Genomic DNA, 23,146 nt, shown 5'->3' on the forward strand with positions numbered 1-23,146 from the left:
TGGTCTCACACTTATAGAGCCTCAACATCACATCCCTGCTCTTATACTCTATACCTCTAGAAATGAATGCCAACATTGCATTCACCTTCTTCACCACCGACTCAATCTGTAGGTTAACCTTTAGGGTATCTTGCACAAGGACTCCCAAGTCTCTTTGCATCTCTGCATTTTGAATTCTCTCCCCATCTAAATAATAGTCTGCCCTTTTATTTCTTCCACCAAAGTGCATGACCATACACTTTCCGACATTGTATTTCATTTGCCACTTCTTTGCACGTTCCTCTAAACTATCCAAGTCTCTCTGCAGGCTCTCTGTTTCCTCAACACTACCCACTCCTCCACCTATCTTTGTATCATCGGGAAATTTAGCCACAAATCCATTAATCTCATAGTCCAAATCATTGACATACATCATAAAAAGCAGTGGTCCCAACACCGACCCCTGTGGAACTCCACTGGTAACTGGCAGCCAGCCAGAATAGGATCCTTTTATTCCCACTCTCTGTTTTCTGCTGATCAGCCAGAGGGTGGTGAGAGTTTTCAAATGCACCTTTAAGCACGTGTGTTACAGATATTTTTATTAGCATAAAGACTTTGGGATAAAAGTGCTCACACCAGCAGTGAGAGGAACCTGTGGATGCCAGGTGTAAACTGTCTGTAGATGATTGACCAACTCTTGCCTGGTTCTGCTTTGTAGACGTGTATTTGTTTGTACTGTCCTTGACTCTAGTGAATGTACACGTTTCCACTTAAAAATGCATCAAATGTTAAGAGTCACAGAGAGCCGGGTCTGAGGAAAACCATGGCCGGGCTCAACATCTCCGCCACCTATTTCTTTGCTGTTGTGGCTCTCTCTCAGGTGGTCAGGATGGTCTCCAGAAGGCTCTTTCTGCCCTGGGTTTATTGCACCTTCCTGCTGGAGCTGGTCTCCTGCTTCCAGCTGGGGGCTTGCTGGCTTGAGCTCAGGATGTTGACGGTGATTGGGCCGTGGGGAGGGGGGTTTGGGCGGGACGTGGTTCTGACTTTATTCTTCATCCTCGTCTTGATCCACGAGTACACGTTGGATGGTGCACACGCCAACCCCCTGGTCACCTTGCAGGAGCTGCTCTGCTCCAATGCTCCGCTGGCAGCAGCTGCTCTAAGGATCTTGTCCCAGTTTGGAGGGGTGCAGTTGGCCAGCGCCGTCACAAAGGTGTACTGGTCCTGGGAGCTGACAGAGTTTCATCTCATCCAGAACCTGATGGCCATTGACTGCAGCTCCACCATTCAAACATCCATCAGCCACGGAGCCTTGGTCGAAGCAGCCTGCGTCCTTCTACTGCACCTGGTTGTGATGAAGTTTGAGGGAGCAGCTTCTGGCTTGAGGATTCTGTCCAAAGCCCTAACAATCACCGCCTTGGTTTATATCGGTGAGTCTCCATTCAAAGCAAGTGTATCCGTAAGTATTGGATTGATTGTGGTTGGAAACAGTTGAAGGAGATGTTGAACTCAAAACTAAACTAAAACTGCAAGAGAGAAAATGCTGGATACTCCCTTCAGGTCAGGCAGCGTCTGCAGAGAGGAATGGAGCTAATGTTTCAGGTAAAGGCCTTCTGTCACAGCAACAAGACAGGCAGCTAGTAGAGGAAGTGGGTGGAGTGAAGGACGAAGGGGGAACAAAGGGAATTTCTGTGATAGGGTGCTGTAACTCTCAGGGTGAAGTTAATCACCTGTGTTTGTGTAATGTGTTACTAATATTGTAAAGTCTGAATAATGTTGCATAATCTGGGATTCTGGCTTTCAAGGACAGATACACATACACCTCTTGTCCTGATATGGACAAAGAAGAGAGAAAATGGAGAAGATGAATGGATTTGTAAAATCCAGTCTGTTACAGTTTGATTCCCATTGTGCACGGTGCTGCCCGTTGTGCAGGGGGTGGCACTGTAGCGGGGAGCTTTAGTGCAATTGCTTTACAGCACAGCGCTGACCGATCAGGGTTCAATCCCTGCCCCCGTCTGTGCATTCTCTCTGTGACAGCGTGGGTTTCCTCTGTATCCCAAAGACATCTGGGTTGAGTTAGTGAGCTGTGGGCACTCGCAGGCTTCCCCAGCAAGATTCTCGGACTTTGACACAAATGGACGTATTTCACTGACCATTCTGATGTTTCCGTGTACGTGTGACAAATGAAGCTAATGATTTCTTCACAACTCACATCCTTCCCATTAGCCAGTGACTGGATTTCATTAACCTTGCATCTAGAAACTGTACAAAACATTGAAAACCTAGAAGAATTTAACAGATGCTGGAAGTCTAAAATGTAAACAGAGACAATTTTTTGGGTCGAAGACCCTTTTTAATAGTTTAAGAAAGAAATAAAGACTTGTTTAAAGTTTGAGAATTCAGTATTGAGTCCTGTAGGCTGCAGTGTGCCCAGGTGGAGGATGGAGTGTTACAAACTTTGCCGAAGAACTTCAGCGATCCGGATTGATACAGGTTTCGATCTGAAACGTCCATCCTTTTCTTTCCTCCTGCCGACATTGCTTGACCTGCTGGGTTCCTCCAGCAGTTTGTTGATTGCAGAAGCTGAGGTACTAGTTTTAGGCTGTGTTACAGCAGTACAGGAGGGCAGGGTGGGAGTGGAACCGCGAACCGGATTTGGAGAGGGATGGTGAACGGCAGAGGGAGTGGGACCGTGGATGAGGGTAGGAGAGGGACGGTGATGGAGTGGTAGAGGGATGGTGAACGGGAGAGGGAGAGGGGCTGTGATTGAGGGTAGGAGAGGGATGGTGAATGGGATTGGGAGAGGGGTGGTGAATGGGATTGGGAGAGAGGTGGTGAATGGGATTGGGAGAGGGGTGGTGAATGGGATTGGGAGAGGGGTGGTGAATGGGATTGGGAGAGGGGTGGTGGACTGGAGAGGGAGAGGGGTGGTGGATGGAATTGGGAGAGGGGTGGTGGACGGGATTGGGAGAGGGGTGGTGCACGGGATTGGGAGAGGGATGGTGAACAGGATTGGGAGAGAGGTGGTGAATGGGATTGGGAGAGGGGTGGTGAACGGGATTGGGAGAGGAGTGGTCAATGGGATTGGGCGTGGGATGGTCAATGAGAGAGGGAAGAGAATGCCTCTGCTCATTTCCCACCGGCCCACCTCAAGTCTTTATGGGGAAAATATTGTGGGGTGTATGTAGCTTGGTCAGAGATCTGCCATTATCTCACTGAGAATGGAATGGGCTTGAGGAGATAAAGAGCACTCTTGTCTATGAAGGTTCTCAGTCATCCAGGTCATTGGGGATCAAGCAATAGCAAATCAGGGCAACTGGACGTGTTGTCTCAAAGTCATTTTGCCACTCATCCGAGAGGCTTCTTCAGTTCTGATCCGTGGTGGGTAGTTTTCCTGCTTCTGAACACTGAGTTGTTTAAAGGGATAGCAACACATGAGGGTCATGAGGTAATGAGAGGGTCATTAGTCTTATCTTTGCCTCAATAGAGGTATTGTCAGATATTAGCACATCAGGGTAGAGATATGAGCACATCTGCATAACCAAACTGGTACAGGTGTTGTTAAAAAAGGGGTTGATAACATTGGGCAAGAATATTTTTAAAACGTGTAGATTCGTCAGAAATTTTTGTGGTTATGATAGACAGCTTGAAGCTGAACACTGATGTAACTCCAGACTACTCGTATCACATAGGAATTTGGAAAAAGAAGAAATGAACTTTTATTGAATATAATGCATTTAATTGCATGATGGTGCTGATGATTTGCAATAGTTCAGCTAAGCTAAAGATGTTTTGTTGATGATTTTCATTTGAATTGAATTGACTTTATTTATTATATCCTTCACATACATGAGGAGTAAAAATCTTTACGTTACATCTCTGTCTAAATGTGCAGTTTAAAGTAATTTGTAATAAATAGTATGTACAACAGGAAGAGGAAGAAACTGAGCCAGAAACTGGAACTAAAACAAGAAATTAAACTAGAGGTTTATACAATATAGCATAGGAATGCAATTGTATCAGTGTGAATTAATCAGCCTGAAGAAGCTGTCCCAGACCCTGTTGGTCCTGGCTTTAATGCTACGGTACTGTTTCCCAGATGGTAGTTGCTGGAACAGCTTGTGGTTAAGGCCCAGTACTCAGTACTCAGTGTCTGAGGCTTCTCGCTTCAATGTCCAACAATAATCAGCCAGCATTGATGGGTTCCAGTTGCCCTGATAACATTTCTCCATGACCGCAATATCCCGGTGAAACCTTTCACTGTGCTCGTCACTGACAGTGCCAAGACTTGCAGGGAAGAAATATAAATAGGAATGCAAAAAATGTGAGGAGCCCAGGTTTTGTCTTGGTGCCCAATGTTACGAGTATATACACAGTAAATGGTAGGGCATTGAGGAGTGCGGAGGAACAAAGGGATCTGGGAGTTCAGATACATAAATCCCTGAAAGGGGTGTCACAGGTAGACAGGGTTGTAAAGAAAGCTTTTGGCATCCTGGCATTCGTAAATCAAAGTATTGAGTATGGAGTTGAGATGTTATGGTGAGGTTGTATAAGACATTGGTGAGACCAAATTTGGAGTATTGTGTGCAGTTCTAGTCACCTAACTATAGGATGGATATCAGTAAGATTGAAAGAGTGCAGAGAAGATTTACTAGGATGTTGCTGGGTCTTCAGGAGTTGAGATACGGGGAAAGATTGAACAGGTTAGGACTTTATTCCATGGAGCATAGAAGAATGAGGGGGGATTTGATAGAGGTTTACAAAATTATGAGGGGTATAGACAGAGTAAATGCAAGTAGGCTCTTTCCACTTAGATTAGGAGAGATAAATATGTGAGGACATGGCTTTAGGGTGAAAGGGGGAACATTAGTGGGAACTTTTTCACTCAGAGAGTGGTGGGAGTGTGGAATGGGCTGCCATCTGATGTGGTAAATGCAGGCTCACTCTTAAGTTTTAAGAATAAATTGGATAGATACATGGATGGGAGAGGTCTGGAGGGTTATGGGCTGAGTGTAGGTCAATGGGACTAGCAGAATAAAGTTTCAGCACAGACAAGAAGGGCTGAATGGCCTGTTTTCTGTGCTGTAGTGTTCTATGGTTCTATGGTTAAAGTAGAGCTTATGAACGTTCTTAATAGAAGGAGCGTTGCTCTCTCGTTGAGACTTAAGTGACTCACCACAAATATAACGGAAAGTGTCGAGGCTGTTGCAACACTTGCAAGGCACTTTGCTATCACAAATACTCCTGAAAATACAATTACTGTATCATAATAAGTACACACAATATGCTATGCTTGTAGAGCATGCACATCAACGTGATCGCAAACCACTGTACTGTACATGTAAATGTGATGCATAGAATGGTGTGTGTGTGTGTGTGTGTGTGTGTGTGTGTGTGTGTGTGTGTGTGTGTGTGTGTGTGTGTGTGTGTGTGTGTGTGTGTGTGGGTGGTGTGTGTGTGTACCCAATGACTTAGTCTCCACAGCTGCCCGTGGCAATGAATTCCACAGATTCACCACCCTCTGGCTAAAACAATTCCTCCTCATCTCTGTTCTAAGTGGACATCCCTAAATTCTGACACTGTGCCCTCTGGTCCTAGACTTCCCCGCTATAGGAAACATCCTTTCTACATCCACACTGTCTAGGCTTTTCAATATCCAAAAGGTTTCAATGAGATCCCCCGTCATTCTTCTAAACTCCAGCAAGTACAGGCCTAGAGCCATCCAATGCTCCTCGGACATTAACCCTTTCATTCCTGGAATCAATCACATGAGCCTCCACTGGACCACCTCCAGTGCTGCACATCCTTTCTTAGATAAGGGGCCCAAAGCTGCTCACCATACTCCAGGTGAGGCCTCACCAGTGCTTTACAAAGCCTCAGCATTACATCCTTGCTTTTATATTCTAGTCCCCTCGAAATGAATGGTAACATTGCATTTCCCTTCCTCACCACAGACTCAACCTGCAAGTTAACCTTTAGGGAATCCTGCAGAATGACTCCCAAGTCCCTTTGCACCTCTGATGTTTGAATTTGCTCGCTATTTAGAAAATAGTCTATAGCTTTATTCTTTTTACCAAAGTGAATGACCATACGCTTTCCTGCACTACATTCCATCTGCCACTTCTTTGCCCATTCTCATAATCTAAGTCCTTCTGCAGACTCACACTGCTTCCTCAATACTACCTGCCCCTCCACCTACCTTTGTATCTTGATCACAAAGCTATCAATTCCGTCATCTAACTCATCCATATACAATGAGGAAAGGTCACAATGTCGGCCCCTGCGGTACAGCACTAGTCACCGGCAGCCAACCAGAAATGGCTGGTCACCCAATCTTCTATTCATAGTAGATCATTCCTCTAATACCATTGGCTCTTAACTCATGTGTGGCACCTTCTCAAAGGCCTTCTGAAAATCTAAATAAACAATGTCCACAGGCTGTCCTTTGTCTATCCTGCCTGTTACTTCCTTAAAGAATTCCAACAGAATTGTCTGGCTAGACTTCCCCTGAAGGAGACCATGCTAAATTTGCATGAGACATTTGCATTAATCCAGACCCATTCCAAAATCTAGTGATTCTTGAAAGCTCATGACTTATGCCTCCATAACATCTTCAGCTATCTTTTTCAGAACCCTGGAGTGTAGTCCATCTGGTCCAGATAACTTATCTACCTTCAGACTTTTCAATTTCCTAAACACCTTCTTCTTAGTATCAGAAACTGCTCTTACTTCTGCCCTGACACTCTTGAACTTCTCATTTACTGCTAGAGTCTTTTACAGTGAAGATTGAAGTAAAATACTCATAAAGTTTACCTGCCATTTCTTTGTCTCCCATTACCAACTCTCCAGTGTCATTTTCCAGTGGTCTGATAATCCATTACCGCCTATCTATTACTCTGTTCTTATCTGAAAAAGTTTTTGGTATCCTCCCTAATATTATTGATTAGTTTTACAGTCCATCATTTTTCTCTTTACGGCTATTTTATTTGCCTTCTGTTGCCTATCCTCTAACTTCCCACTAATTTTTGCTCTATTATATGCCTTTACTTTTGCTTTTATGCTGTGTTTGACTTCCTTTGTTAGCCATGGTTGTGTCATCCTCCCTTTAAAATACTTCCTCACCTTTGGGATGTATCTGTCATATGCCTTCAGAATATCTCCCAGAAACTCCAGCCATTGCTGTTCTGCCATCATCCCTACTAGTGTCAATTTTGGCTAGCTCCTCTCTCATGACTCTGTAATTTTCTTTACTTCACTATAACACACCTAACTTTAGGTTCTCCCTCTCAAACTGCAGGATAAATTATATCATATTATGATCACTGCCTCCTAAGAGTTTCTTTACCTTAACTTCCCTAATTAAATCTGGTGCATTACATAACACCCTACCCAATATTGCCTTCTCCCAAATGGGCTCAACCACAAATTGCTTGCAAAAGCCATCTCATAGGCACTCAACAACCCGATTTTCCCAAACTACCTGCATGTTAAAAGCTCCCATGTTTATCATAACATTGCTCTTTTTACAGGCCCTTTTCTATCTCCTGTTGTACCCCATATCCTGGCTGTAGTTTGGAGGACTGTAAACAACTCTCATCAGGGTCTTTTCCCTTGCAGTTTCTTAACTCTACCCACAAGGATTCTACTTCTGCTGAACCTCTTTCTAAGAATCTGATTTCAATTTTTAAACAAAAGAGCCACACCTCCTCCTTTGCCCACCTGCCTGTCTTTCAATATAATGTATAATCCTGGTTGTAAACTCCCAACTCAGTGGTACCCACAACATCATAACTGTCAATCGAATTGTACTACAAGATCATTTACCTTATTCCAAATACATTCAAGTATAACACCTTCAGTCGTCACCCTTCACCTTCATCACCCTTTTCAGTTTTGTCTCCATGATACACTTCGACTCATCCAACAAACTACAATTTTTCCCTAACATCTGCTTGTCCTCCTCCACAGTCTCACTACATGAGGGGATAACTTAAAGTGGACTGGAATGCTTGAGTGTACAGACATTAAGAAAGAGGATGTACTTTTGAAAGGTATTAAGTTAGATAAATCACTGGGACTGGATGAGATATACCCTAGGCTACTGTGGGAAGCGGGGGAGGAGATTGTTGAGCTTCTGGCAATGATCTTTGCATCATCAGTAGGGACGGGAGGTTCTAGAGGATTAGAAGATTGCAAACATTGTTCCCTTGTTCAAGAAAGGGAGTAGAGATAACCCAGGAAATTATAGACCAGTGAATCTTTCTTCAGTGGTGGGCAAGTTGTTGGAGAAGATCCTGAGAGGTAGGAATTATGAGCATTTGGAGAGACATAATCTGATAAGGGACAGTCAGCATGGCTTTGTCATGGGCAGGTCATGCCTTATGAACCTGATTGAATTCTTTGAGGATGTAACAAAGCACATTGATGAAGTAAAGCTGTGGATCTAGTGTATATGGATTTCAGTAAAGCATTTGATAAGGTTCCTTATGCAAGACTCCTTCAGAAAGTAAGGAGGCATGGGATCCAAGGAGACCTTGCTTCGTGGATCCAGAATTGGCTTGACCACAGAAGGTAAAGAGTGGTTGTGGATGGTTCATATTCTACATGGAGAATGGTGACCATGTAGAACAGGTATCTGTTCTGGGACCTATCCTCTATGTGATTTTTAAAACTGACCTGGATGAGGAATTAGAGGGTGGTTTAGTAAGTTTGCTGATGGCACAAAAGTTAGGGGTGTTGTGGATAGTCTGGAGGGTTGTCAGAGGTTACAACGGGACATCGATAGGATGCAGAACTAGACTGAGAAGTGGCAGATGGAGTTCAACCCAGTTAAGTGTGAAGTGGTTCATTTTGGTTGGTCAAATTTGAAGGCAGAATATAATATTAATGGTAAGACTCTTGGCAGTATGGAGGATCAGAAAGATCTGGGGTCCACGTCCATGGGGCACTCAAAGCTGCTGTACAGATTGACAGAGTTATTAAGAAGACATATGGTGTGTTGGCCTTCATCAACTGTGGGATTGAGTTTAAGAGCTATGAGGTAATGTTACAGCTATATAAGACCTTAGTTAGACCCCACGGAGCACTGTGTTCAGTTCTGGTCGCCTCACAACAGGAAGGATGTGGATACTATAGAGAGAGTGCAGAGGAGATTTACAAGGATGTTGCCTGGATTGGGGCACATGCCTTATGAGAATAGGTTGAGTATACTTGGTCTTTTCTCCTTGGAGCGACGGAGGATGAGAGGTGACCTGATAGAGGTGTATAAGATGCTGAGAGGAATTGAATGTTTGGATAGTCAGAGGCTTTTTCCCAGGGATGAAGTGGCTAACACGAGGGGGCATAGTTTTAAGGTGCTTGGAAGCAGGTACAAGGGGGATGTCAGGGGTAAGATTTTCACAGAGAGTGGTGGGTGCGTGGAATGCACTGCCAGCAGTGGTGGTAGAGGGGGATACAAATAAGATCTTTTAACAGACTCGGGTACATGGAGCTTAGAAAAATAGAGGCTATGCGCCAGGGAAATTCTAGGCAGTTTTTTAGAGTAGGTTACATGGTCGGCACAACATTGTGGGCCAAAAGGCCTGTAATGTGCTGTAGATTTCTATGTTTCTCTCTGTTACATTCTACATCCACTACTTGTTTACCAACAGCCCTATCACTCCAGTTCCAACCACCATGCCAAGTTAGATTAAACCTTGCCCAACATCTCTAGCAAACCAAGTAGATATTGGTCCCCCTCAGGTTTAGGTGTAACCCATTCTTTTTGTACAGGTTATACCTTCCCCAGAAGAAATCCCACTGATTCAGAAATCTGAATCCCTGCCCCTCCACTAATCCTCAGCCACACATACATCTGCCAAGTCATCCCATTCTTAGCCTCAGTGGTGCATGGCACAGACAGCAAACCAGAGATTACTACGCTGAAGGGGCTGCTTTTCAGCTTCCTACCTAACTTCCAGTATTCTCTCCTCTGGACCTCATCCCTTTGCCTACCTATGTCATTGGTACCAATATGTACTATGACCTCTGGCTATGGATAATCAATTACATGAAGCACCATTAAAAATCTCATATAACCATATAACAATTACAGCACGGAAACAGGCCATCTCAGCCCTTCTAGTCCGTGCCAACGCTTACACTCACCTAGTCCCACTGACCCGCACTCAGCCCATAACCCTCCATTCCTTTCCTGTCCATATACCTATCCGATTTTACTTTAAATGACAATATCGAACCTGCCTCTACCACTTCTACTGGAAGCTCATTCCACACAGCTACCACTCTCTGAGTAAAGAAATTCCCCTTCGTGTTACCCTTAAACTTTTGCCCCAACTCTCAGATCATGTCCTCTTGTTTGAATCTCCCCTACTCTCAATGGAAAAAGCCTATTCATGTCAACTCGATCTATCCCCCTTATTATTTTAAATATCTGTTGGAGGAAAGATACAAATTTGTAGAGAGGTGCCACAGCTGGGACCGGGTTCAATTCTGACCTTTGGCGTTGTCTGTGTGGAGTTTGCACATTCTCCCTGAGCTCTCTAGGATTTCCCACGGGTGCCGTGGTACCCTTCCATATCCTGAAGATATTGAGGGTGTTTGATTTGCCTTGCTACATTATCTCTTAGTGTAGGTGAGTGGTGAAATGATCGATGTGCTGATGGATGTGTGAGAGGGAATAGGTGCTAGAGGTACAGGGGAAGAAAGAGACGGAGAATGGAATGATGGGATTTCTCTTCTGGGAGCTGGCATAGGTCGATGGTCTGAAAGGCCTCCTGGGTCATCATATGGAAAGAAGTATTTTGCTAAGTTTAAACCTCTTCCTCCTTTCTGTGAAGAAAAAAGGACATTCGATGTCCCAGACACTGTTATATGATTAAACAGTGAAATTTTGGTTTATGATACCGTAGATTCCGGACTACAGAGCGCACCTGATTAAAAGCCGCAGGCTCTAATTTTAGAAAGAAAATCAATTTTGTACTTGTACAAGCCGCACCGGATTTTAAGCCGCAGGTGTCCCACGTTGTAATATGAGATATTTACACAGAAAGATATTACACGTGAGGATTTTTTAACTTTTAATTAAATCCGTATGGTAACATAAACAAATACATATTGCAAATGCTTTTTTTCGAACTGTGCCTGTAACACGGCTACTTTTAAATATACATACGTATCGGTAACACACAAATTACGTTGCGTGTACTTTTTTACTGAACAGTGCACGAACAACATTCCAATATCTCCTAACGACTGGTAAAAAAATATATACTGCAGCCTACCAGGAAAAGTTATTGATCGCCTTTAACTTAAAAGCTGCATCATATGCGTGCAGCGTTCTCGCGCGGGTCTAATGCGCTCGCCCCCTCCTTTCCGTTTATCGCAAACCGGTATTTTCCCCACAAGACGCGGCGAAACCGGATGTGACGTCATAGCATCCCGGGATGTAGTACAGAAAACAAATATACTTAAAACACTTTTAACTTTAACTAGAAAATACTAACAAATGAATTACTAAGCAAAAATATTATAAACTAAATAACTGCCATAAAGGCAGCACAATGCTTTTCTTCGAGTGTTTTCCATGTTGATGAGGGTGAGTACAAATGACTGATTTACAATAATTTAATTGTGAAAGTGCGCTTGATTTATCGTACAATTTCATTGGACCTCTGTGAACTACTCATCAATTTTATTGGTCTACTGTTACGAGGCAAAATGTTTTTGGCGGCATGAAAAAAAAACATGCATTAGCCGCACCGTAGTAAAGGCCGCAGTGTTCAAAGCTGTTCAAAGCGTGGGAAAAAAGTAGCGGCTTATAATCCGGAATCTACGGTAATTAATTTCTACCTGTCATGTGGTGGTGCTTTTGAATTGACACCAGGGTCAGTGAAGAGGCTGCTGGATAGTGTGTAGTATATCAACAATGGGGTCAATATTACCCCTGCACAATGTTATCCCTCAGAAGACAGTTAAAATGAATAGTCAGGTGTGTTTATTAGTGGCAGAGTGCGTTCTGTACCATCTTCCCTCCAGCCTCCCCTTGCTCTATCGTGGTATCCCCATTGAGGCCTGGTTTTGTTTTGAGAGTTGTTAGTTGTAAATGTTCAACACCAGAAATAGAATGAGAGCCAATGGGTGTGATGAACTGAATGGACCAACTCAATGCTGTATGAATCTGTGACTCCTTCTCCCAGGGTCTCAGTCCTCCCCATTACTAATCACGGTCTCTCTCTACTGCCACAATCAGCTGTCCCTCAGACCCTGATCCCAGGCTGGTCAGACAGCCCTACTTCTCCCACTCAATGCACTGTACCCTGTTGCCTGTCCGTGGCCATCTGGCCTTCCCTTTGGTGAACAGGTAACCAATGGAGTGAAAAATTATAATAAAATGAAGTTTGTCCTTGGATACTGAATTACCATATATGTACACTCACGCATCCCTCCAAACACACTCACATTCTTTCGGTTAATGAAAACGACATGATTTGGCCAGATATACCTACCGTAGATTCCGGATTTTAAGCCGCTACTTTTTTCCCACATTTTGAACAGCTTTGAACTTTGCGGCCTTTAATCTGAAGCGGCTAATACATGGTTTTTTTTCATGCCGCCTCGTAAACATTTTGCCTCATAACAGTAGACCAATAAAATTGATGAGTAGTTCACAGAGGTCCAATGAAATTGTACGATAAATCAAGCGCACTTTCACAATTAAATTATTGTAAATCAGTCATTTGTACTCACCCTCATCAACATGGAAAACACTCGAAGCATTGTGCTGCCTTATGGCAGTTACTTAGTTTATAATATTTTCGCTTAGTAATTCATTTTCTAGTTAAAGTTAGAAGAGTTTTAACTATATTTGTTTTCTGTACTACATCGCGGGATGCTATGACGTCACACCCGGTTTCGCGGTGTCTTGTGGGAAAATGCCGGTTTGCGATGAAATGGGACGGAGGGAGGGAGCGCATTACGCGAGCGGCTTTGGATCTGAGCGAACGCTGCTTTTAAGTTAAAGGTGATCAATAACTTTTCCTGGTAGGCTGCAGTATATATATTTTTTACCAGTCATTAGGAGATATTGGAATGTTGTTCAGTAAAGAAGTATATGCAACGTATATTTAAAAGTAGCCGCGTTACGGGCACGGTTCGAAAAAAAGCATTTGCAGTATGTATTTGTTTTTGTTACCATATGGATTTAATTAAAAGTTAAAAAAATCCTCACGTGTAATATCTTTCTGTGTAAATATCTCATATTACAACGTGGGACACCTGCGGCCGAAAATCCGGTGCGGCCTAAAATCTGGTGCGGCCTTTACAATTAAAAAATTGATTTTATTTCTAAAATTAGAGCCAGCGGCTTTTAATCAGGTGCGCTCTGTAGTCCGGAATCTACGGTAATATTTTTTTAAGTTGTTAATGTTCAACAATCAACAACTGAAGACACACACTCAGCAATTCAGGAACAGCTTCCTCCCCTCGGCCATCCAATTCCGGAATGGGCATTGAAACTATGAGCACGACCTCACTTTTTTATTATTTCTGTTTTTTGCACGATTTTAATCTATTCAATATATGTATACTGTAATTGATTTACCGGTACTTATTTATTACTTTTTTTTCTTCTTCTTCTATATTATGTATTGTATTGAACTGCTGCTGTTAACAAATTCCACGGCACATACCGGTGATAATAAACCTGATTATTCTGATTCTGAAATGGCAACTTCACAGTGCCTCTGACTTTGGCCTCTTCCACTGCTCCAATGAAGCCCAACATAACCTGAAGGAACAACACCTAATCTTCCACCCATGCACTCTGCAACTCATGGGACATGATACTGATTTTCAGATAACCAGCCTTTCCTGTTCATGTCAGAATTTCCTACCTGCAATGTTATTGTTGTGCCAAATCTTTCCAGCGTTCTGTTTCACATTTCCAGCAACTGAAATGTTCTCCACTTCACAGTTCCAGCATTCTTTAATTCTGCCTGTATCCTGCCCTTGATTTACATGTCAGATGTAGACTTGCTCAAAAACAGCTGTTACCAATTAACTCTCCCTAATTGCTAACCACCATATAACAACACAAGAAGAAGAACTCTCCCTAATTCCTGCCTGATGCTCTTGTAATTTTCCCTGCTTCAATTTAATCCTCTTCTGCCGGGTCCTTACATCCTTATCTATAGCTATCCTAAAACTTAAGGAGCTGTGATCACTGTTCCTTAACTCTTCACTCATTGTAAAGATGGTTACCTAGCCAGGCTCATTACTCAAAACCAAGCCAAGTACAAACCCTCCTCTTAATGGACTATCTACATATTGAGTTAAAAACTCTCCTGGATTCACCTATCAAATTCAGTCCCACCTAAGCCTCTTGCACTTAGAGGTCCCAGTTAATATTAGGGAATTTGAAGTACCCGTGACAACTTTTGCACCTTTTCTTAATCTGCCTACATACCTGTTCCTCGATGTTCTGGTGGCTGTAGCACAATCACATCAGAGTGAATCCTTCCTATTTTGAGCTCTATCCATATAGACTCAGCAGATGAGCCCCTGATATTGTCCTGAGTGCAGCTGTGATACTGTCTCTGATTAGTAAGGCCACTCCCATCCCTTTCTCTATCGTTTCTAAAACATCACGACCCTGGGACATTAAACACCCATTTCTGTCCCTCTCTCAACCAAGTAATGGCCACAATATCATAGTTCCATTTTGATTATATTCCTAGGATTAAAATACACACACTTCAAACTATCCATCCCATCATATCTATCACTTTGCTCCTGCCAATTTTTACTGCCCAACATCCACCTTCCTCTCCATCCCTCCACTTTCTGACCTGGTGCTCTAGTTCCCATCCTCCTGCCAAACTAATTTAAACCTTTCTGAGTAGCACTAGCAAACCTCCTGGCCAAGATATTGGTTCTCCTCCAGTTTAACTGCAGCCTGTCTCTCTTGTACAGGTTCCCCCATCCCCCCCCCCCCCGCCCCAGAAAAGGTTCCAATTATCCAAGAACCTGAAACCCTGCCCCCTCACTCGTCCCTTTGCCAATTGTTCATCTGCACTATCATCCTATTCCAGCCCTGACGTGGCACGGGGAGTAATCCAGACTTTACTACCTTGGAGGTCCTGTTCTTCAGCATCTTCCCTAACTTCCTACATTCAGTGCGTAGGACCTCTTCCCCCTTTCTGCCTATGTCATTGACACCAATGTGCACTACAACCTCTGGTTGCATACCCTGCCCTTTGAGAATATTCTGCATCAGCTGTGAGACATCCTGGGAGACAACACACCATGCTGGTGTCTCTCTCACAGCCACAGAATCTTCTGTCTGCCTCCCTAATTGTGGAGTCTGCTAACACTATCATTCTGCTTGAGTTTACTCTTCCCTGCTGAGTCTCAGAGCTGGCCACAGTTCACTGGCCTGAGTGCTGATGGGCCATCCCTACCAGCGTTTTGCAAAAGGAGACTGGTCGTGGGAGAGCCCTGCTCTCACTGCTTACTCCCCTCACCCTCTTCTCCCAGTGGTCACCCATCTCCTATCTGAAGCCTGCACTCTGGGTATGATAACCTCAGTAAAAATCTCATCTGTGAGAACTTCCTGATGATCCTGACTACATCCAGCTCTAACACCAGTTCCTTGACCTTGTCAGTTAGGAGTTGAAGCTGGGAGCACTTCCTGTAAATGTAGTCATCAGGTAAAAATCCCACACCTTACAGGAGGAGAATTCAACTGCCTTAACTATCATCCTGCCTACACTTGTTATATCTTTGCCTCTAAATTCTTAAGCTTGAGTTCTACAATCAACAAAATGATTCCAAAAGGCCCAGCACCCTTAGACCTCGCCTGTTCTCACCAAAGCCTCCCTGGCTGACTCACACAATGGCCCTTGTTAAGTTACTAATAACTCAAGCAATCTCCTGCTCCACAGACAAGTCCCGAGAGGCCCCGCTCACCTTTTAAAACTGGCATGTAAAGTTCACAACTGCCTCCAACTCAGTCTGTGATCTCCCACTCTGCAGACAAGTCCCCATATAAATAAAACATTTCCCCCCCTCTGCTTTCTACTAAATAACCGGTTCCTACTCCTTGGAGATCTTTATTCAGGCCATTTACATGCAACTGCTTTCTATACCATGAGAATGAATATTAATATTCAGAATATTGCTACAAATTTACATTTGTCTTTCCCAGCCTAAACTGTTATGTTTTGTTACTCCAAAACATAAAACTAATTGAAAGACAAACACAGAGCTGGGAGTACTCTAGTTTTGTTGTTACTTTAGTGAGGCGCATGCACATAACGTGGTGACGCAATGACATATGCCATTTACGTACTTTTACATATAAACCGTAATGAATTGTGTGAACAACAAAGAAAACTTCATCAAACAATATATTTACAATATTATTGAAATATCACTGAAATATTAAATACAAAACACTCCTCCCTGCTTAGCTATAAATTCCAACTCAATATAGAATGCATCTCAACTCAAGTATATAATATATTGCACTTTATTCTACACACACACACAAAATACCTTACTATATAATACAGCTACTGTGTAGACATCCGCACATAGTGAATCTTAAATTGTCCCATTCATGCCTAGAGATTTACTTGCTGTGGAGGATTTCTTACTCTTGTGGGATAACGTCTTTCCTGACAAGGTGAGCGGGGTGGCTGGGGGGGTAGGGTGGTCACTCTGCTTGGCAGGTGAGACGTTTGGCTGTGAACTTATGTATCTCAGGTTCTGGGGCTTCCTCCGTGGTGGTTGTAGGAGTTGACTCTGGGACTGCAGGAAGTGGTTCTGACAATTTTGGACACCCTTGTTCTCTAACAATTGACTCTGTTCTCCTTGACTGATCAACATGTCATCACCAGATGATATCCGATCTCCACTATGTAGGGGAGGGGTCAGTGCTGTCCTTGATCTTTTCAAATATACACTTTTGATCAGCTCTGTAGTCCTCCGCCAGGACTGCTCATCCAGGAGTGAAACAGCGAATCTCGTCATTTGAGGAGCACTCGATTTGTCTCAGCTGTTTGTCCTGTATACTCCTGCTTGAGGAGATCCAAGAGTGAGCACTAGGGACAACAGGGAGCAGCAGAGCTGGTGAGTTGTTGGCTGTGGAGTGTGCTGTATTGTGATATGCAAGGAGGAAATTGGCAAGCTTCTGATTCGGTGTTGGTGTAGTGGACAAACCTTTCCGCTAACCCATTTGTAGCTGGGTGGTACAGAGCAGATATAGTTTGTCTTATTCCATTCATTTTTCAAGAATGAGTGAAACTGTTCCACAATGAACTGTGGTCCATTGTCTTTTACTAAGGGCTCTGGAACACCAGCCCCCTGTGAAGAGACTTGTCAACACATCGACAGTGTGAGAGCCTGGAGTGGAGGCCGCTTTGTAGCTGCATCCACCACTGCCAAGAAATTTGTGCTCATGAATGGTCTGGCACAAACCACGTGAATCCTCTGCCAAGGCAATGCAGGCCATTCCCAGGGATGTAGATGTGCTGCTTTTGGCATCTTCTGGATGTGTTGGCATTTTGCACAGTGCATGGCAAGCTGCTCCATCTGCTGATCGATCCCAGGCCACCAGACAAAGCTTTCAGCCAACACGTTCATTTTGGCCATTTCTAGATGACTGGCATGTAGCTCCTCCAGCACTTTAACTCCCAGCTTGAATGGTACAGCAACCCTCAATCCCCACATGAGGCAAACTCCACCAAGGGCAAGTTCATCTTGTCGCTGGTAAAAATGGGGGAACTGGAGTTTCTGCTGCACGTTCCTGCCACTTTGGGTGGCCATGTAGACCTGAGACAGTGTGGGGACTTCCTCCATTTTTCTTTGGATCACCTCTACCGTCATAGGGAGAGTTCAATTTGCATTAGGGAGTCTTGTCTTTTGTAGATCTTACCAGATATTTCTTTTCAAAGAGTATATAAGACAATCTATCATTTCCATGAGTAGTTGTCCTCTTGAATTTGATCTGTTAATTGTGTCCTCCAAGAAACAGAGCCCATCTCTGCATTTGTGCTGCTGCTGTAGATTGAAAATGAACACTAGTGGTTGATGATCAGTAGTGAGGATAAATTGTCTTCTGTAAAAGTCATGGTTAAAATTTTCACACCCCAAACCAGATTCAAGACCTTTCTGGCAATCTGTGCATACTTTTTCTCTGCAGTGGTGAGGGTATATGATGCAAAGACTATGGGCTGCTCACTTCCATCACTCACAGTGTGTGACATGACTGCACCTAGACCAGAAGTTGAGGCATCACAGGCAAGCTTCACTGGGCAATGTGGATCATAATGTGTGAGTGCCGTGTGTACCATCACCGTTTCCTTCGACTTTTGGAAAGCCACCTCACACTGCTTTGTCCTTTGCCATTTCTTCCTGCTCTGTAGTAGTGAGGTTTGGCGGGAACCTGTTAGAGTGATTAACAAATCCTAATGAAACACTCGGGTTTCCTCGGCTGCGTAAGACTAGGGAAGACAACCTCTGGCCCTGCCAAATGGGTGAGATTGAAGCCATCATGTGGGTGGAGCTTAGGAGGACGATGGCACCTAATGGCGACTCCTTGCATCTTCAGAAACAGCTCTATTTCTATCTTTAATATCAATATTTTTCCCTTTCGGGGTTCTTTTGCAGACCCTGACCTGAAGTTCCATGCTGACTATGGTTCTTTGCGGGAATGGGACCCCCTCTCGGGGTCTCATGACTAGCCGCTATTTGATATACCACGGATGCGGCCTAGAAAACTTGCGCACCTTCAGGGTTCCGGGATTTCATGGCTTTGGAGGTGGGCGGATTTGAGGTCGGTGCTGCCATCTGGTGTGTCGTGTGGGAGTAAACGGAAGATCAATAGCAGCAAGCTGGCTGCTGGCTGTGTGCCCGGAGACCTGAGATCTTTGGGCACAGAGCTTGAAAAAAGTGACGCAACAGACTTTTAACATCGTAAATCAGCAAGTTGTTTGTTATGTCTCCCCTCTCGCTGTGAAATGGGGACACCTCTTTCTCCCTTATTAGGGGGAGAGAGAGAGAGAGAGAGAGCCTGTGGTATGTCGAATTACTGGGTGAACGGGTAGGCTTTGGGGTTCTGCAAGTCTGTGTCTTTATTGATGCTTTGCCGCATACCTGAGTGCTCGGTGGGGGTGAGTTGCTTTTTTTGCTGGTGGGGGAGGGAGAGGGGTCGTTGCTTTGCTGCTGCTTGTGTGTGGGGGGGAGCTGGGGGGGGCTTTGGGTTCTAACATTTAACTGTCTATCATTCATTCTTTGGGGCTGTTTTCGTGGATGGCTGTGAAGAAAAAGAATTTCAGGATGTATATTGTATACATTTCTCTGACATTAAATGTACCTTTGAACCCCCGGTTTGTGTGGATGCTGTGTAATTTGCTACCCTGTTACAAATTAATGCCACGAAATAACAGACTGCAAATGATTAAAGGAATTATATTAACGAATCTTAACTGAAGGGTTAGTAAAGAATAACAAAAAGAAAAGGGCCCATTCTAATTGAACAGTCAAATCTGCACAAGTTGGAGCTCATCTTGAACTCCTCTGTCACTCACACACTGGGCCCTCGGTCAGTGTGAAAGCACACACCACCTTCCGAACGTCGCTCACAATCCATCCCAAACAAATGGGTCTCTCATCGGATTGTAAGCTACGACCAGTTCTCCCCAGTGTCTTCTCTCTTCATCTCCTCTTGAACGTTTGCCTAAGACCAACCTTATTGTCCTTCACCAAGAAAAACCTCCTGCTAATTGGATGACACACATACCACATCATTCCTCATCTTCAACAGTAACCCAAACAGGCTGGAAGCAGAACAGACTGCTCTTACGGAGCTGCTAAATGAAATACATACAGCATTATAATAACGATGTGAACCAGGGCATCACACAAAAAAGGACCACAACTGTGATACATCCTTTGACCTTGGGGCATCCACTACTGCTTGAATTTTCTCAGCAAGCTTGTGTGAATCTTGTTCTCTGAACCCATAATCTTCTAATCATTTTAACATTGTTTTGAGATTTTGAAGGTGTTCCCTGTCATCCTCACCAGTAACAATGATGTCAACCAGGTAACACTGAGTGCCTGGACAGCCTTGTAACACCTGGTCTTTGCCAGAGTGCAGGTGCAGATGCAACTCCAAAAATAAGCCCATTGTAGCGATAAAGCCCTTTGTGAGTGTTTATGATGAGAAACACTTTGGACTCTTCTTCTGTCTCCGTCTGTAGGTAGGCCTCAGCTAGGTCCACTTTGCTGAAGTGTTTCCCTCCAGAAAGGTTTGCAAATATATCCTGTATCCTGGGCAGAGGGTATTGATCTGTTTTCAGTACTGGGTTGATGGTGACCTTAAATTCCCACAGTCCCTGAAAAACTGATTCTTCTTGACTACTGGGACCACTGGCATTGCCCATGGGCTCCACTCAACCTTGGAAATAATTCCTACTGCCTCCATACGATCTAGCTCACTGGCTGCTTTACCATGGATGACTTAAGGAACCAGACACACTTTGTAAAACTTGGGTGTGGCATTTTCGTTTAAGACTATTTTACTCTTGAGGTGTTTCAGTTTTCCAATGTCATCCTTGAACACTTGTGACATCATCCAGTACCTTCCTTAATTCACTTTCCATTGACTCTGTTGTAGAGGATGTGGCATGCAAATGGATGGATCTCCAATCAAGTTGTAGTTGCCTCAGCCAATCACAACCCCACAATACTGTTCCTCCTGTTTTTACCACATACGAGCCCAATGTGGCTTGTTAATTGTCGTATTTCACTGTTACAAATGTCATTTGTACAAGAATAATCGTTTCTCCAGTACAAGTTCTTAGTCGGATATCTGCAGGCTTCAATTCAGTATCTTTGAAACGTTGTTCAGATTCATTTCGTGGAATGACTGAAACAGCCGAGCCAATTCTATTTGAATTAATTTACCATTCATTTCTGGTGTAAGCCATATTGTTTGTCTATTGTTAGTTTTCACATTGTAAATCTCAAGGTGACCAGTTCTGTGTCACTCTTATCATTATCAGATTTTTAGTCAACAGCATGCAGATTAGTGTTCTTTTTGAAATTGCAACTTGACTTTTTATCTTTTTCTCTTCCCTGTGCCCATTTATTCTCGTCTGCCCAATATGTTCTTTGTGTATGTCCTACTTTATTGAATTTTCTGCAAGTTTCACCTTTAAACCTGCATTGGCCTGGTGTATGTGAACCCCTGCCACAACAGTAACACAATTTGTCTGGCTACGTCAGTTTCTGTTTAGTCATTGCAATTTTGTTCACGCTCGTTCTCATTCCTGGCTGCAACTCAATTGCGTCTCTGTTTGCTGTTTCCATTCAATTGCTCTTCTAAATGTCAGTTGTGCTTCAGTAAGGATCTGTTTTAAATATTTTCTTGTAAGATTCCACAAACTAAACAATTTCTCAGTGCATCATTAAGCCCATCACTGAACTGACAATGCCCAGACAATATCTGCAGTTCAGCTATGTATCCTGAACTGGACTCCCTTCCTTTTTATTCCACTTATCAAATCTAAAGCATTCTGCAATCAAAGATGTTTTTGGTTCTAAATATTCCCACATTACTTTCATGATATCAGCAAAGCTCATTTTAGCTGGTTTGGATGGAGCAGTTAAACTTCTAAGCAAACTGTATGCTTTCCCACCTATTATTCTCGGTGAAACTGGCACTCATTTCTCTTTGACTATTCCATTTGCTTTAAATTACCGCTCAATTCACGCAGTACATACAAAATCTAGTTATTCATTGTGCAATCGAACACATCTAACTTTCTGATGTAGCCAGCAATTTCTGCTCTTTTATTTATTATTATTATTATTATTATTATTATTGCCTGGTACTCGTTCTTTATGAAACCATGAATTTCATCCATTTTCTCTTTTAAAAAACTCTATCATTCTACCCCTTTCTGAAGAAGCATGTGCTACACTTTTTTAAAAACTCAAATGTCCCTCTGTGCTTCATCAAGTAGGTAGTCATCTCAGTTTGATAACTTCCTCATCACCGGTTTTGTTTTGTAACTCCAAAACATAAAAGTAATAAAAAAACACAGAGCCAGGAATAACTTATGTACTCCACTTTTGCTTTTACACTACTTTACCGAGGCACGGTGGTGTGATGATGTACAACCAGTAATGAATTATGTAAACAGCCATGAATCTGACAATATATTTACAATATTACTCCAATATTACTGAAAATTTAAGTACCTAACATAAACCATGACTCGAAAGAATGATAGCTCTGCTGACAGTGTGTGTTCATACAATGTACCTAATGATCCAACATGCAGTACTGTGCAAAGCTAGATTTTTTAATATAACTCTTTTGTTTTAGATATTTACTTTTTGTTTTCTTCATTAGTGTGTCATTAGAAAAGAGCAAATTTTAGATTTCCAAATATTCATTCTCCAAAAAATTAAATGTTAGAGAAATGTATGTATTTTGTTAAAGTAACTTTATTTTTTCTCCAGTGCTGCTGAAAGGTTGTGGCCAGAAACATCGACTGTACTCTTTTCCAATGATGTTGCCTGGCCTGCTGAGTTCTTCCAGCATTTTGTATGTCTTACTTGTTATTAAATAATAGAACACTTTTCAAAAAAACAACAATGATTACTTTGTAGGAATATAGCTCAGTGCATGATTAAACAAAGATAACAAACAGGTACTAATGACTAATGACATGAGTTACCTGAACTAGACTGATTAACAGTAACAGAAACAGGTGTAGAATGAATCAAACTGGGGGAAGGACAACCAAACTAAACTGTGGCAGATTTGACAGTTTAACCTTCAAATCATCAATTCCTACTCTATGACAAGAGTGAGCACAGCAACAAGACACAAGGTGGTCATCTTGCATCAGCAAGGTCTCTCCCAAGCAGAAATTTTGCAGCAGACAGGAATTTCATGATGGACTGTCCAAGCTGTTATGAAGAAGCGCAAAGAAACAGGCAAAGTGGAAGACCAGAAACACCGTGGTCGGCCACAGAAACTGAGTGCAGCAGACAAGAGATAGATCAAACTGGCATCCCTTCTAAATCAGAAGTCCAGCTCTGTTATTTGCTCTGAACTCACAGGAACCACTGGAACCTAAGTATATCC

At 43.1% G+C, this 23,146-nt stretch overlaps 1 protein-coding gene across 3 annotated transcripts in view; it reads left to right on the forward strand.

The window, feature by feature from the left end:
* Nucleotides 1-744: 744 nt before the first annotated feature.
* aqp12 (aquaporin 12) overlaps nucleotides 745-23,146 on the forward strand; it is a 31,111-nt gene continuing 8,709 nt past the window's right edge. For all 3 annotated transcript variants that reach the window (XM_073038164.1, XM_073038169.1, XM_073038174.1), the window contains exon 1: nucleotides 745-1,409. In XM_073038164.1, the coding sequence (XP_072894265.1) occupies nucleotides 803-1,409 (607 nt within the window). In that variant the 5' untranslated portion in view covers nucleotides 745-802. The remainder of the gene's footprint in view (nucleotides 1,410-23,146) is intronic.

This window comes from Hemitrygon akajei, chromosome 3 (genome assembly GCF_048418815.1).
Source record: "Hemitrygon akajei chromosome 3, sHemAka1.3, whole genome shotgun sequence".
In the NCBI taxonomy this organism is placed as follows: Eukaryota; Metazoa; Chordata; class Chondrichthyes; order Myliobatiformes; family Dasyatidae; genus Hemitrygon; species Hemitrygon akajei.